Here is a 13,895-nt window from a genome sequence, read left to right as displayed (position 1 = left end):
ACCAAAATTTGTAAATAAACAAATAATTCTGAAATACGTAAAATGAAGGGACTCTTGTTCATGTTAATATGTCGGAGTGTATCTTTCTAAACTTTATTTCATGTACACAGTCATAAATAACATCTCCTTTACATCACCTCTTTTATTTAGCTTCTCTTTTTTAAAGTTTTTCCTTTAAGAAATAAATCCCTGTTTTGGGGGAAACTCTAAATACCAGTATTTTCCCACAGAACTTCCTCAACAATTTTCAAACTGCCAAAGAAGCTTTGAGCTCAGCTACGGCCCAGGCTGCAGAAAGAGCTGCCTCCAGCATGAAAGACTTGGCCGAAAAGAGTTTCCGCCTTTTGATGGATATCAACTTGAAAGCACCAGTTATTATCATTCCTCAGTCTTCAGTATCACCTAATGCTATTATAGCAGATCTGGGTTTAATCACAGTTGAAAACCGATTTAATGTAGTTTCTAGGGGACATCATTCTCTACCCCCCGTCATTGATAAAATGGACATCCAACTCACTCAGCTAAAGCTGTCCAGGTATAAATATATAATCCAATTACATATTGTTTAGTCGCTAAGTTGTGTCCAACTCTTTTTCCATCCCATGGCTATAGCCCGCCAGGCTCCTCTCTTCATGGGATTTCCCAGGCCAGAATACTGGAGTGGTTTGCCATTTCTTTCTCCAGGGAATCTTCCCTACCCAGGAGTTACCTGCATCTCCTGAATTTTAGGTGGATTCTTTACCACTGAGCCACCAGGGAAGCCCCAACCATGTATTACTTACTAGAAATAGAATTTTCATAGAATCATTGCCAGGGTAAAATACTCTAGTGATTCTTAGTTCATATTCCTTATTTCTTCTAATCATGAACTTTGACCATTGGTTTTTGGTTAGTGGTTGGTAGTAATGGACCTCATAGAATATATACTTTGTCTTACTAAATTTGTGATGTGTCTTTTTAATCTATAAAAATTTCCTATTATAAGAGAATGGTTAATACTTAATTTAGATATTTATTTATTTGCTTTGTGCATAGCTGTACATGGACAAAGCCTTCTTAAAAATGTAATAAAATTTAAGATTTATTTCTTATTTCCAAAGCATGTCACATTTAGGAATTCTCAGTAAGGTATCTAATGGATAATCAAATCAAAATGGGAAAGTTGGCTCTGTTGGATGACAAGAGTGAATTATTTGGTGGTTCAAATATTTGTTGGCTGGCAGGCTAGAAATGACTATTACAATATGCTTGTTTAACTTCTAGGTTTGGTGAGCTTTTCCCTTTGAGTTTGGAGAAGTACTAGTAGCATAACCTAAGGGCTTAGTACAGCACCACTTTCTTTGTCCTTCAGAGATGTTTTAAGAGGATGTAACATTTGTTTGTATGACATTGGTTAGTAGCTATTAGTCTTTGGGAAAGATAGTAAATAGTGCAGTAGTCATCCTCAAGCAGTTTGTTTCTTTGAAATCAACAATGCATGGGCTTTGTTTTATGTAGCTCTGCTTTATAAACTTATTCTGATTGATTTGTGAAAAGAAGCATGTTCTAAAAGAATTCTGATAGCAGCCTTTAGTGTCTGGAAAAATGCTATGTGGAAACTGGTACACATATGATGATAGTATTCATTTTAAAATGTAGATTTTAGAAATATAAAATAAATTCTTAATTATCTTTTAGAACAATTTTGCAGGCTGACTCACCACAACATGACATTGAAATTTTAAAACCAGTCAACATGCTTTTATACATACAGCGAAATTTAGCAGCATCATGGTATGTGCAAATTCCAGGAATGGAGGTAAAAGGAAGACTGAAACCTATGCAGGTAAGTATATGTATAAAATAATTGCTTGCTAGCTAGACTTTTAACATTGATCACAGTGTAGTTCTTGTGTACATCAGAAGTGATAAAACGTTTAAAAGGGAATGCTTTGTTAACTGAAAATGAAGGTGTCGTAATTTTTCACACTTTTCTTTATTTCTTATTAGTTGGATATTTGCTGAAGCTAGCAAGAACTCTGAGGTTGAAAGCTAGGGAGTCTACTGAGATTATTATTAGTAATTTTAGAAGATTCTGGTCAAGTATTAAGACAAATTATAAAAGAAAAGTGATATTTTAAATTTTATGTAAAAATTTTTTTTGACCATGCTACGTGGCATGCGGGATCCTAGTTCGCCAGCCAAGGACTGAATCTGTGCCCCCTGCATTGGAAGTATAGAGTCTTAAGTATAGAACCTCCAGGCAAGTCCCTGTAAAGTGATATTTAGCTACCACATCCAAAGCACCTTAAATAGTATTTTTACTGTATAGAAACACTCTTTTAATTAGAAAAGCAGACATTTTCAGTAGGTGAATATGTTTCGTTGGTAAGCATATAAACAGGAGTATTTTTAATATTGTAGTTAGCAGGTTGTAGGTAGGCTCACAGGAAGAGATGATACTGGTCAAAGATGGTCACCAAAGTGTAGGGATTCTTGTGTGCCTGTGTGTGAAACTGCTGAAGCCAACAGTACGAGGTAGGGAAAGAGGGAGTAAAAACAGAATGTGTGGAAGATGAGTGGAAATTCGGTAGTGTAGTGGGTTTTGATATCTGTGACTATTTCAGAGTTAGTTCTAAGATAAAGCAAGAAGGGTCAAAGGAGCGGAGTTCTACTAGTGAGGATGTTAAAATTGAGGCTTGTTGTAGGAATGAGAGATCCATGTCTGCAGCATGAATAAATATATAAAGAAAAGCATGTGTTTATTGAGAGTATTGACTTTTCTATTCTAGGACATAGTACTGTTCTCTTAAATTCTCCCTTGCTCAGATTAGATCCCAGAACTAACATTGGATCCTTTTCAAATACTAGGAGGTGGTGAAGTTAGCTGTTCTTCAGGAGGCTCTGAAGTCTCAGTTGGTAGCACAAGTGGGAATGAACATAGAAAGAAGTTCTGGGGAGTTAAAGTGATATCTGTTTTCTAAGGACTGGGACTTGGAGCAAATAAGAAATCCCTGGTTGTCATCTCATGCTAAAATATGGCCACACTTTCATTTAGGCTGGGAATCAGGTATTGTCCTTGGTGATAGGGGGACAATTTGAGGGGCACAGGGGACTGTGGTGTTCAGAAGAAAAGGTGCTGTGAATGCGCCTGTTTGGATTTGGCTTTAGGTACTTCAAAAAGACCTTTTGGACCACTATTTCTGGGTGTAGGTTGTCACTGTTATTTAGTTGCCAAGTCGTGTGTGACTCTTGCAACTCTCTGGATTGTAGGCCCCCAGGCTCCTCTCTGTCCATGGGATTTCCCAGGCAAGAATACTGGATTGGGTTGCCATTTCCTTCTCCAGGGGATCTTCCTGACCCAGGGATCGAACCTGAATCTCCTGCATTGGCAGACAAATTCTTTACCTCTGAGTCACCAGGGAAGCCCCAATATGTGTAGGGGAAATGCACAAAAGATGGAAGGATGAAAAGGTTTAATGGGTCTTAGCAGCCAGTAACATCTTTGTTTATTCTAGCAGCTTCATGTTGTTCTGCAGCCACTGATGAGGAAGATGATATTATTCCTATTTTAAAGATTAAGAAAGAAACTTAGCCAACAGCACAGCTTGAGAGTGGTATAGTTGACACATATCTACTTGACTCAAAATCTCTTGCCTTTTTTTTTTTTTTTTTCTTTTTGTCACATATCCCCTTTTTATAAAGGTTGGAGATTAGCAGGATGCTCCTCTTGGCCTGTGTTTTGGCTTTTAACAGTTCCGTGCAGATGCATTTGTTACTGGTCTGGGAGGCATCATCTTGATAGGTTAAATGATCTAAGTATATGCAGACACACATGTACTGAGGATAAGACTACAGTGTAGGAGCGCATCTTTGTCCTTCTTGATGGAGACTGGACACTGAACAGCAGTCTTCCTATTTTGCATTTTGGGGAGAGTAAACAATGTGGAGGAGGACGCCGGTACTGGATGAGAAGAGATAGAAGCAGAATGGAGATGAGGAGCTAGGGAGAGGGGAGAGGAACACAGGTCCAGAACAGAATGAATTACAGTAACAGTAACAGTTAAGGCAACAGGAGGAGCATACCAGAAGTAGGGACTTGGATATGAGTGGAGGCAAAAACGTGTTTACACACAGGAGTAATGTCTAATACTATACAACATAAAATACTTTCATCCTGCTATTTATGGTCCCAACTCGCTTGTTTTGTTTTAGTTAGATGAACAGTTAATTTGACAGACCGTAAGTTAAGACATAGATATTTTGCATCATTTATTGTTTTATATTAACAGTAACCTATTGTTGGTTTCTAGGTTGCTCTCAGTAGAGATGACTTAACAGTTTTAATGAAAATTTTGCTAGAGAATCTTGGAGAAGCTTCTTCACAGCCAAGCCCTACGCAGTCTACCCAGGAGGCTGTGAGAGTCAGACAAGACGTTTCCAGTAGACCTGACCACTTCATAGGTATAAATTGATGGAGATTTTTGCTTTGATTGTTGAGAAGAATTAGATGTTAATGCCATATTTATATTTAGTGGGTTTTTTAATTGTCCAGTGTAATGTGATGTGAACTGATCCAATACTGTATTATTTACTGTGGAAGATCAGAAGGGGCTGAGATTGTCTTGAAGCTCCCAGGGGAAGGAAGTGGGCTCATTACTCTAAAGGGAGGGCCCACCTCTTGTTGCCTGCATGATGCATGCTTGCCTTTTATTTGTGAAAGTTGAATTTGCCCAATTCAAGGGGCATTGAGGTAGTATCACTATGAACAAAGCTAGTGGAGGTGATGGAATTCCAGTTGAGCTATTTCAGATCCTAAAAGCTGATGCTGTGAAAGTGCTGCACTCAGTATGTCAGCAAATTTGGAAAACTCAGCAGTGGCCACAGGACTGGAAAAGGTCAGTTTTCATTCCAGTCCCAAAGAAAGGCAATGCCAAAGAATGCTCAAAACTACTGCATAATTGTACTCATCTCACACGCTAGTAAAGTAATGCTCAAAATTCTCCAAGCCAGGCTTCAGCAATATGTTAACTGTGAACTTCCAGATGTTCAAGCTGGTTTTAGAAAAGGCAGAGGAACCAGAGATCAAATTGCCAACATCCACTGGATCATGGAAAAAGCAAGAGAGTTCCAGAGAAACATCTATTTCTGCTTTATTGACTATGCCAAAGCCTTTGACTGTGTGGATCACAATAAATTGGGGAAAATTCTGTAAGAGATGGGAATACCAGACCACCTGACCTGCCTCTTGAGAAACTTGTATGCAGGTCAGGAAGCAGCAGTTAGAACTGGACATGAACAACAGACTGGTTCCAGATAGGAAAAGGAGTATGTCAAGGCTGTATATTGTCACCCTGCTTATTTAACTTCTATGCAGAGTACATCATGAGAAACACTGGGCTGGAAGAAGCACAGGCTGGAATCAAGATTGCTGAGAGAAATATCAATAACCTCAGATATGCAGATGACACCACCCTTATGGCAGAAAGTGAAGAAAAACTAAAGAGCCTCTTGATGAAAGTAAAAGAGGAGAGTGAAAAACTTGGCCTAAAGCTCAACATTCAGAAAACGAAGATCATGGCATCTGGTCCCATCACTTCATGGGAAATAGATGAGGAAACAGTGGAAACAGTGGCTGACTTTAATTTTTTGGGCTCCAGAATCACTGCAGATGGTGATTGCAGCCAAGATAAAGACACTTACTCCTTGGAAGGAAAGTTATGACCAACCTAGACAGCATGTTAAAAAGCAGAGACATTACTTTGTCAACAAAGGTCTGTCTAGTCAAGGCTATGGTTTTTCCAGTGATCATGTATGGATGTGAGAGTTGGACTCTAAAGAAAGCTGAGTGCAGAAGAATTGATGCTGTTGAACTGTGGTGTTGGAGATGAATCTTGAAAGGCCCTTAGACTGCAAGGAGATCCACCCAGTCCATGTTAAAGGAGATCAGTCCTGGGTGTTCATTGGAAGGACTGATGTTGAAGCTGAAACTCCAATACTTTGGCCACCTGATGCTGGGAAAGATCGAGGGCAGAGAACGACAGAGGATGACATGGTTGGATGGCATCACCGACTCGATGGACATGGGTTTGGGTGGACTCCGGGAGTTGGTGATGGACAGGGAGGCCTGGTGTTCTGCGGTTCATCGGGTCGCAAAGAGTCGGACACGACTGAGCGACTGCACTGAACTGAGGTAGTATACTTTGAGAGAAAAAGCAAAGTAGGGATGCAGCATAGTAAGATCCCAAAATAATTAAGAGAGAAAAGGAACTGGTACTCATACTCAGGTGACTGGTCCATGAAATAGGAAGGTATTCTTGTTCAGTAACAGCTTTGCTTATCTGTCTTCACTGGGGAGTGATATAGTCAGATGCATAAGGGAATTTTCCAGATTATTCAAATTGTTATCTTTCAAAGGCACTGAACCTTTTATATTCAGCCATTTTTAAAAGACAATTTTTCTAACATACAAGGTTCCTTTTTCCTTTCTTGGCCAAGTATATAGAATAATTTTATAATTTCACTGTTTTTCATCATTTAAAATTGTTATGTAAATATCATGTTTTATTTGAGACTGTGAATAAATTAGTATTTTCATGGCTAAAGTGTGATGGCGTATTCCTTGTCCATTTAATAAAGGACCCCAGACTGCTATGCTTTTATCATGCTAAAGTCATTGACTCTTAGTTATGGCAGCAGTCAGTTAAGCTGCCGGTAAGTATACTAAGCCAGCAGTGCTTCTCCTATAGTTAGGTCTGGTGTGTTTTGAAGTCATAAACAAATGCCTAGAGCAGTGTGCAAAATAAGGTTTCTGGTTGAGGATACTTATGAGCACTATATGAATTTAGTGAGTCCTCCCTGCATCTCTCCCCAGGCTGAGTTCATGCCTCTGTGCAGACAAATGCTAGATAAGCAGGCTGTTGCTGTAGTTAGACAGGAACTGTGTACTGTATGGATGAATAAACTGTAGTAGACAAGCTTTATGTGGTTAACAATCTCACTATATTCAGCTCTGGTCAGTTTGTGTCCCTGGTTCAAGCTGTATAGTTACTGTGGTACTTGGGAAAACAAAAAAAGTTCTGATGGAAAAACTACAGAGATAATGAAGATGGGAATGTAACTTATTTTTGGGAAAGGTAAAGGGAAAAAGCCTGGTGTTTTCCAAGTTGGAGAAGCCTTAATGTAGTTAAAGTTATGCTGTGTGTGCTCTTGCAGTAACATGTAAGAACAGACTTTCCTATAAATGACCAAAAGCATAGAATCCATCTCCAAAAGAGACCACAGAATCACTTTGTAAGCAGGATTGAAAGCATTAGGTATTCTTTGTCTAAAAAGTTTCTGTCTAAAGATGAGGGATAAGACTGCATTACTTCTTGAAGTTTCTTTTAACTCAATATACCAGAGACTCCCTGTCCCACATTATATTTGAGGTCTCTTCAACTCTGCTTTTAAGTTATATTCTGTTCTATCAAAGGTAATGGATTGGATGACATAGGTAATTAGGGATAGTGAGACGTGAACTTCACTAGCAGAGGATCTTTTACTGACAAGCTGTCTGTTCTTGGACAAAGTATTTTACTTTTCTCTACCTCCAATTTCATAATCTCTTGAGAGTGGCCTGTAACCAGTTAAGTGAAATGCTTTAATAGTTATAAACTACAATGAAGCAGACTTGCGTTTGTAGGGCTTTTTAAAAAAAGTTGTCCTAATAGTCTTTGCCAGGCCGTCTTTATTTTTCATGTAGATAGTCTGTGTACATTTTGCCCTGTACTAAATATTTATGGAATATATTGCCATTTTTCTTAATTGTTTCATCATGATTTAAATAATTCTTGAAAGTATCATATAAATTTAGAATAATAAATTATCCTAGTTTTCAAAATATGTATAAAGTCATATACATACTTAAAAGCTTACTAATTTTCATATTTGTGTTTGAACCATCAGAACAAGAAGATGTGACAGACTCAAAGCTTGCTTTGGACCAGAGTGTCACTCTCCAGTTTGACTTTCACTTTGAATCTCTTTCTATTGTACTCTATAACAATGATACCAGCCAGGTATGTAGTTAAAGTCTATATCTAGGAGAAAGTCCTTAGCTCTTGATATTCAATTTTAGAATATTATCATTTTTTTGATGTGACTCTTCTTCTCAAGATTGATGTCTGTTAAATTCTGTTTGGCCTACAGAGTGTGCATTGGTCTTGTTTTCTGTTTGGACTTAGTGTTTTTAATCTTTCTAGGCTTAGGAAAACGTTTTACTTTTTTCCAAGTAATATCAGTGCTAAAATATTTAGACCTAGCTCTAGGAGAAATATTTTATATGTGGATAATTAGCTATATGTACAGTTTCATTACGTAGTTATATATATTTGCATATTTAACTGTTTAAGGAAAATAATTTAGTGGCTTTGGAACTTTAGAGGATTATTTTAAAATTTATGATTATCCATGATATGTAAGCATTAATTATGTTTTTCTTGAATAAACTTTTTATTTAGTAGATAATATGTTAAGGATACTGATGAGTGAATTGAGGAACCAAGGTCTAGTGCCATTATGATTTGAACCACATAATGTGTCATTGATATTTTTTAGGAAGCTTTTTTATATAATGTCTTCTAATAAATGTTTTTTATTATATCAGTTAATATCATCATAATACTCATGCATGTAATATAGTAATACCCATAATAAGCACTTATTATAAGTATTATATCTATTGTTTATGTCCATGTGTATGTTTTGTTATGTTTCATATTGTTTTCTAAGAGTTATACAGTATTCATATATTATTACTGTTGGACCCTGAGCAATTATCTGTCATTTGTGCAATATACAACATTAATTATTTTTTTTCAAATTTTATTGAAGTATAGTTGATTTACCATGTTGTATTCATTTCTGCTATATAGCATAGTGATTCAGTTATACATATATATATATATTCATTTTTTCTATTCTTTTCCATTATGGTGTATCATGAGATATTGAATACAGTTCCCTGTGATAAACAGTAGGACCTTGTTGTTCATCCATCCTGTGTATAATAGTTTTCATCTACTCCTCCCAAACTCCCAATCCTTGGCAGCTACAAGTCTGCTCTCTACGTCTGTGAGTCTGTTTTTGTTGTGTAGATCTGTTCCTTTGTGTCACATTTTAAGATTCCACATATAAGTGACATTATATGGCATTTGTCTTTCTGACTTACTTCGCTTAGTATGATAATCTCTGATTCCATCCATGTTGCTGCAGAAGGCATTGTTTCATCCTTTTTATGGCTGAGTCATATTCCATTGTATATATGTACCATGTCTTCTTTATCCATTCAATGGTTGTTTCCTTATCTTGGCTATTGTGAATGGTGCCGTAGGAACATAGGGGTGCTTGTATCTTTTCAAATGTATTTCTGTCTGGCTATGTGCCTAGGCATGAGATTGCTAGATCATGTGGCAACTCTATTTTTAAATTTCTAAGGCACTTCCAGACTATTTTCCATAGTGGGTGCACCAGTTTATATTCCCACCAACAGTGCAGAAGGGTTTCCTCTTCTCCATACCCTCTCCAGCAGTTTGTTATTTGTAGACACTTTAATGATGGCCATTCTGACTGGTGTGAGGTGACAGCCTTAATTTCTAATGTTTAACATTAATGTTAATAAAAGATCAGGAAATGATGTAATGCAAAATGAACAGTTAAATATATTCTTCATTTCGATTAAGGTACTATTATTCTACTGGCTGCCCAGCCTTACAATCTTGTTGTTTTCTTTTACTTCCTTCTTTGTTGACATTCTATTCGTTTGGACACCAAGTGCTGTCAGTTTGAGTGAACTTCTGTTCTTTCCTGGAAGTTCTCTCTGCTGCATCATCTGAGGCTTCTTAGCTCACGCAGTACTGCAGCAGCTTCCTTGTTTGCTGTCATTCAACTTACACATTGGCACAAGTTCAGATTCCTCAATGTCATGTAGCCATTTACAGATTCCCATTCTACTTAGAAAACATTCAGGTGCTACCTTATGTGAATTTTAACTTATTATAAAAGAACATTCACTTTAGTTCAGTTCAGTCACTCCGTCGTGTCTGACTCTGCGACCCGTTGAACCGCAGCACGCCAGGCCTCCCTGTCTGTCACCAACTCCCAGAGTCCACTCAAACCCATGTCGATTGACTCGGTGATGCCATCCAACTATTTCATCCTCTGTCATCCCCTTCTTCTCCTGCCCTCAATCTTTCCCAGCATCAGGGTCTTTTCCAATGAGTCAGTTCTTCGCATCAGGTGGCCAAAGTATTGGAGTTTCAGCTTCAACATCAGTCCTTCCAATGAACACCCAGGACTGATCCCCTTTAGGATGGACTGGTTGGATCTCCTTGTAGTCCAAGGGACTCTCAAGAGTCTTCTCCAACACCACAGTTCAAAAGCATCAATTCTTCTGTGCTCAGCTTTCTTTAGAGTCCAACTCTCACATCCATACATGACTACTGAAAAAACCATAGCCTTGACTAGACAGACCTTTGTTGGCAAAGTAATGTCTCTGCTTTTTAATATGCTAAGTTGGTCATAAGTTTCCTTCCAAGGAGTAAGCGTCTTTTAATTTCATGGCTGCAGTCACCATCTGCAGTGATTTTGGAGCCCAGAAAAATAAAGTCAGCCACTGTTTCCACTGTTTCCCCATCTATTTCCCATGAAGTGATGGGACCAGATGCCCAGATCTTAGTTTTCTGAATGTTGAGCTTTATGCCAACTTTTTCACTCTCCTCTTTCACTTTCATCAAGAGGCTCTTTAGTTCTTCTTCACTTTCTGCCATAAGGGTGGTGTCATCTGCATATCTGAGGTTATTAATATTTCTCCCCACAATCCTGATTCCAGCTTGTGCTTCCTCCAGGCCAGCATTTCTCATGATGTACTCTGCATATAAGTTAAATAAGCAGGGTGACAATATACAGCCTTGACGTACTCAGTGCCTCCAAATTGTCGACATCAGTAACCATACCAGAAACTCTATTATATTATGATTAGTAGATGTGTCATTGGTCATTTCTATTAATAGTTGCAGATCACAAGTTTGTGAATTATCTGTATTTTTATAAATTAAAGGCATTGCAAGTTTCCAATAATAATTTCATTCTGACCCATTTACATGCATTGTACTCTTTTGAGTAAGGGAAGATAGGCAGTTACAACCATGGTGCCAAGAACTGCCCATCAGCAGCACCCTTATATCAATACATTCACTGGTCTGTAAGGAGCAGTTACTGCTAAACTGAAAATCCTACTTCCCCAAAGATTTTCTCTCTCTCTGTGGTTTTTTTTTTTTTTTTCGTGGTTGGTTGGGTTTTGTTCTTTTAGTGTCTTAGCACACGTACAGAAATTTGAGCTATGTGTTATGGTGGAATACATATTAATGTCATTTTTCCTTAAAGTTTAGGTCTTGAGGATTTGAGACCAGTTAGGCCTCCACGTTTCTTTCCAGACTTCTTTCCCTACTTTTCTTTTATTGAAATATTCAAGCCTAAGATGCCAGCCTATACCTTGTGCCCTCAGAGCATCTTGAGTTCTTTGCTCATGTTCTTTCTCCATCTAGAATGCCTTCTACCCCTTGTCGCCTGATTGCAATCAATCTCTGAAATACAGTTGGTTCTCACGTTCTTCATGAATTTTTCCCAGCCCACAATTATCTCTTTGACCCTATGAGCTTTTGTTGTTTTTATTCTTTACCTAATCTCTTAATATTCTTTGTGGAATATGGGAAGATGTAAATATGAATAAATAAGTGACAATATATCATTTTTTAATTATTTACAAATTATAGCATCTCCTTGTGATGTTCCTTGTAATTTCCGTTTTATTTTTTTTCAATTAGAGTATAAGCTTACTAAGATCAAGTACTGTGCTTTATCCTTTCTCATAAAGCCTTTAGTTCCTATCACAGAGTGTTTTACAGAAGAGCTCATTAAATATTTATGTTAGAGTGATTGATTGACAGTTTCCTGATTTTCTTTTTGCACTGAACTGTAAATCAGAAAATTTTATGTATTAACCCTTGTTGAATATGAGCACACACACTTAGGTATTTATTGGCATGTGCATATACAGTCACAAACATGCATATTATTCTTTGTTCCAGTTTTAATACCCATACTTTAAAAATTTGCTTTTAATCTCTGAGTTAAGAAATATGTTTAAAAGTAATTACATAACACCTGAAGATAATTGATTCTTTTGCTTGAAAAATATACCACAGGAATCCAAACTTGCATTTCATAATGATAGTTTCCGGCTCGGTGAACTCAGGCTACATCTTATGGCCTCTTCAGGGAAGATGTTTAAGGATGGCTCAATGAATGTCAGTATTAAACTTAAGACCTGCACTCTTGATGATCTCAGAGAAGGAATTGAGAGAGCAACATCAAGGTTTGTCATTTCTCAATTTGCTGCACATATAAAAGGTTGATGCGCTTGGCATTGTTACCAGGCATTGATTGCATGGCTTCAGATTGTCAGAAGGGATCTTTGATCATCCTTTTTGGGATTCTGTTCCTTGGGATTATCAGCGTAGGTCTTTGGCCATATTTCAGTTTGAAGTGCTTCAAGAAATAGTGCTAATTTCAGGTTCAGTTGCTTTTATGTCTGAATTAAAGGGAAGTTTAATAATACTGTCTTAAAAGTGGGAACTAAGAAAATGTAAGAATTTTAATAGTGAAATCCACGTGTGTGGTTCATTAGTGGTACATTTTTGTAAATTGTTTTCAGTAGGCAGAAACTTGTTGCAAAAAAAGCCTTCAATTTATGGATCCTTCTTTTGTCCTATTTATTTTGTATATATATTTTAAAACAGTTCTGTAAAATTTCTTTAAAAGTTTTACTAGATCAACTATACTTAAATTTAAAGAAAAGTTCTACAGGATTAAAAAAAGTTTTAGCAGAAATGGAATCCCTAATTTTCACATTTATCAACTCATTTTTGAAAGAGTAATTCATACCACCCTATTGCAAAGTGAGAGATGTGCAACTTTAGTGGCCTAATTATATTTTTATTCCTTTCACAAATAATGAGATACATAATATTTTTGTTCTTTATTATCTTTGGAGAAAAACTGTTCTGCTGCTTGAGCCCTTTGTGAGCCCTTTGTGTTTCTAAGAGATGAATAAATGAGGGAAGAGTGCTTTCATGCATCTAGCTTTTCTAGTTTGCAAACTTTGTGTCTTGGCATAGCAGTCTAGGCAAGGGTAATAAAGTCCATGCTTCTGTTTCATAGCCTGCTTTTTGCAGCATGCTTGAGGCTGTGTGGAAACTGTCATTGCAGGCCCTTGATGAACACTGCCAGATTTGAATTACATGGACTAACTTGGGAGTCAGTTGTATAGGATGGTCTTTGGTGATAAATTCCTTCAAGGAGGTTTTATTTTATAAAATAAAGAGGTTGTCTTTTAAATTTTGTGGGGCTACAATAATGTGTTTTGTTAACTGCCAAACTTCCTTTCAGTGGTCACTGATTTGTTTTTCTAGTATTGCATTATAATTATAAAATGCTCTTATGATTACTTATTACTATGAACCTTGGCTGTGGAGATTAGGAGACCCTGTCTTGATTGCTGATTAGCTAATTAGACTGCAGTTAACACTGATCTGTTTTCTATACAGGTTGGAAACTGAAAGGTGAAAGAAAAGCTATTATAAGATACTTAGAAAATTTTTCATCCTTTTAAGTGTTTTAGCAGAAATAAAATAATGAATGTACATAATGCACATAATGTGCAGCATAATGCACACTCAGATGTATATACATGCGTTGCATATACGCATTAATTCTGACCAAAAGAACTTCAAAACAAGATTATTGCTGTTAGGTCAGAGTCTTACAACAGGGATCAAGATTGCATCATCCCACATAGTCAGCATTGTTAATAATTA

General features: G+C 37.1%; 1 protein-coding gene across 4 annotated transcripts in view; it reads left to right on the top strand.

Moving 5' to 3' along the window:
* VPS13C (vacuolar protein sorting 13 homolog C) overlaps positions 1 to 13,895 on the top strand; it is a 181,658-nt gene that overhangs the window by 110,066 nt on the left and 57,697 nt on the right. For all 4 annotated transcript variants that reach the window (XM_040226663.1, XM_040226662.1, XM_040226665.1 and 1 more), the window contains 5 exons: positions 231 to 535; positions 1,678 to 1,825; positions 4,293 to 4,443; positions 7,927 to 8,039; positions 12,225 to 12,394. In XM_040226663.1, the coding sequence (XP_040082597.1) occupies positions 231 to 535; positions 1,678 to 1,825; positions 4,293 to 4,443; positions 7,927 to 8,039; positions 12,225 to 12,394 (887 nt within the window). The remainder of the gene's footprint in view (positions 1 to 230; positions 536 to 1,677; positions 1,826 to 4,292; positions 4,444 to 7,926; positions 8,040 to 12,224; positions 12,395 to 13,895) is intronic.

The sequence above is a fragment of the Oryx dammah genome, unplaced genomic scaffold (assembly GCF_014754425.2).
Source record: "Oryx dammah isolate SB20612 unplaced genomic scaffold, SCBI_Odam_1.1 HiC_scaffold_26, whole genome shotgun sequence".
NCBI lineage: Eukaryota > Metazoa > Chordata > Mammalia > Artiodactyla > Bovidae > Oryx > Oryx dammah.
This window is presented reverse-complemented; position numbering and strand designations above follow the sequence as displayed.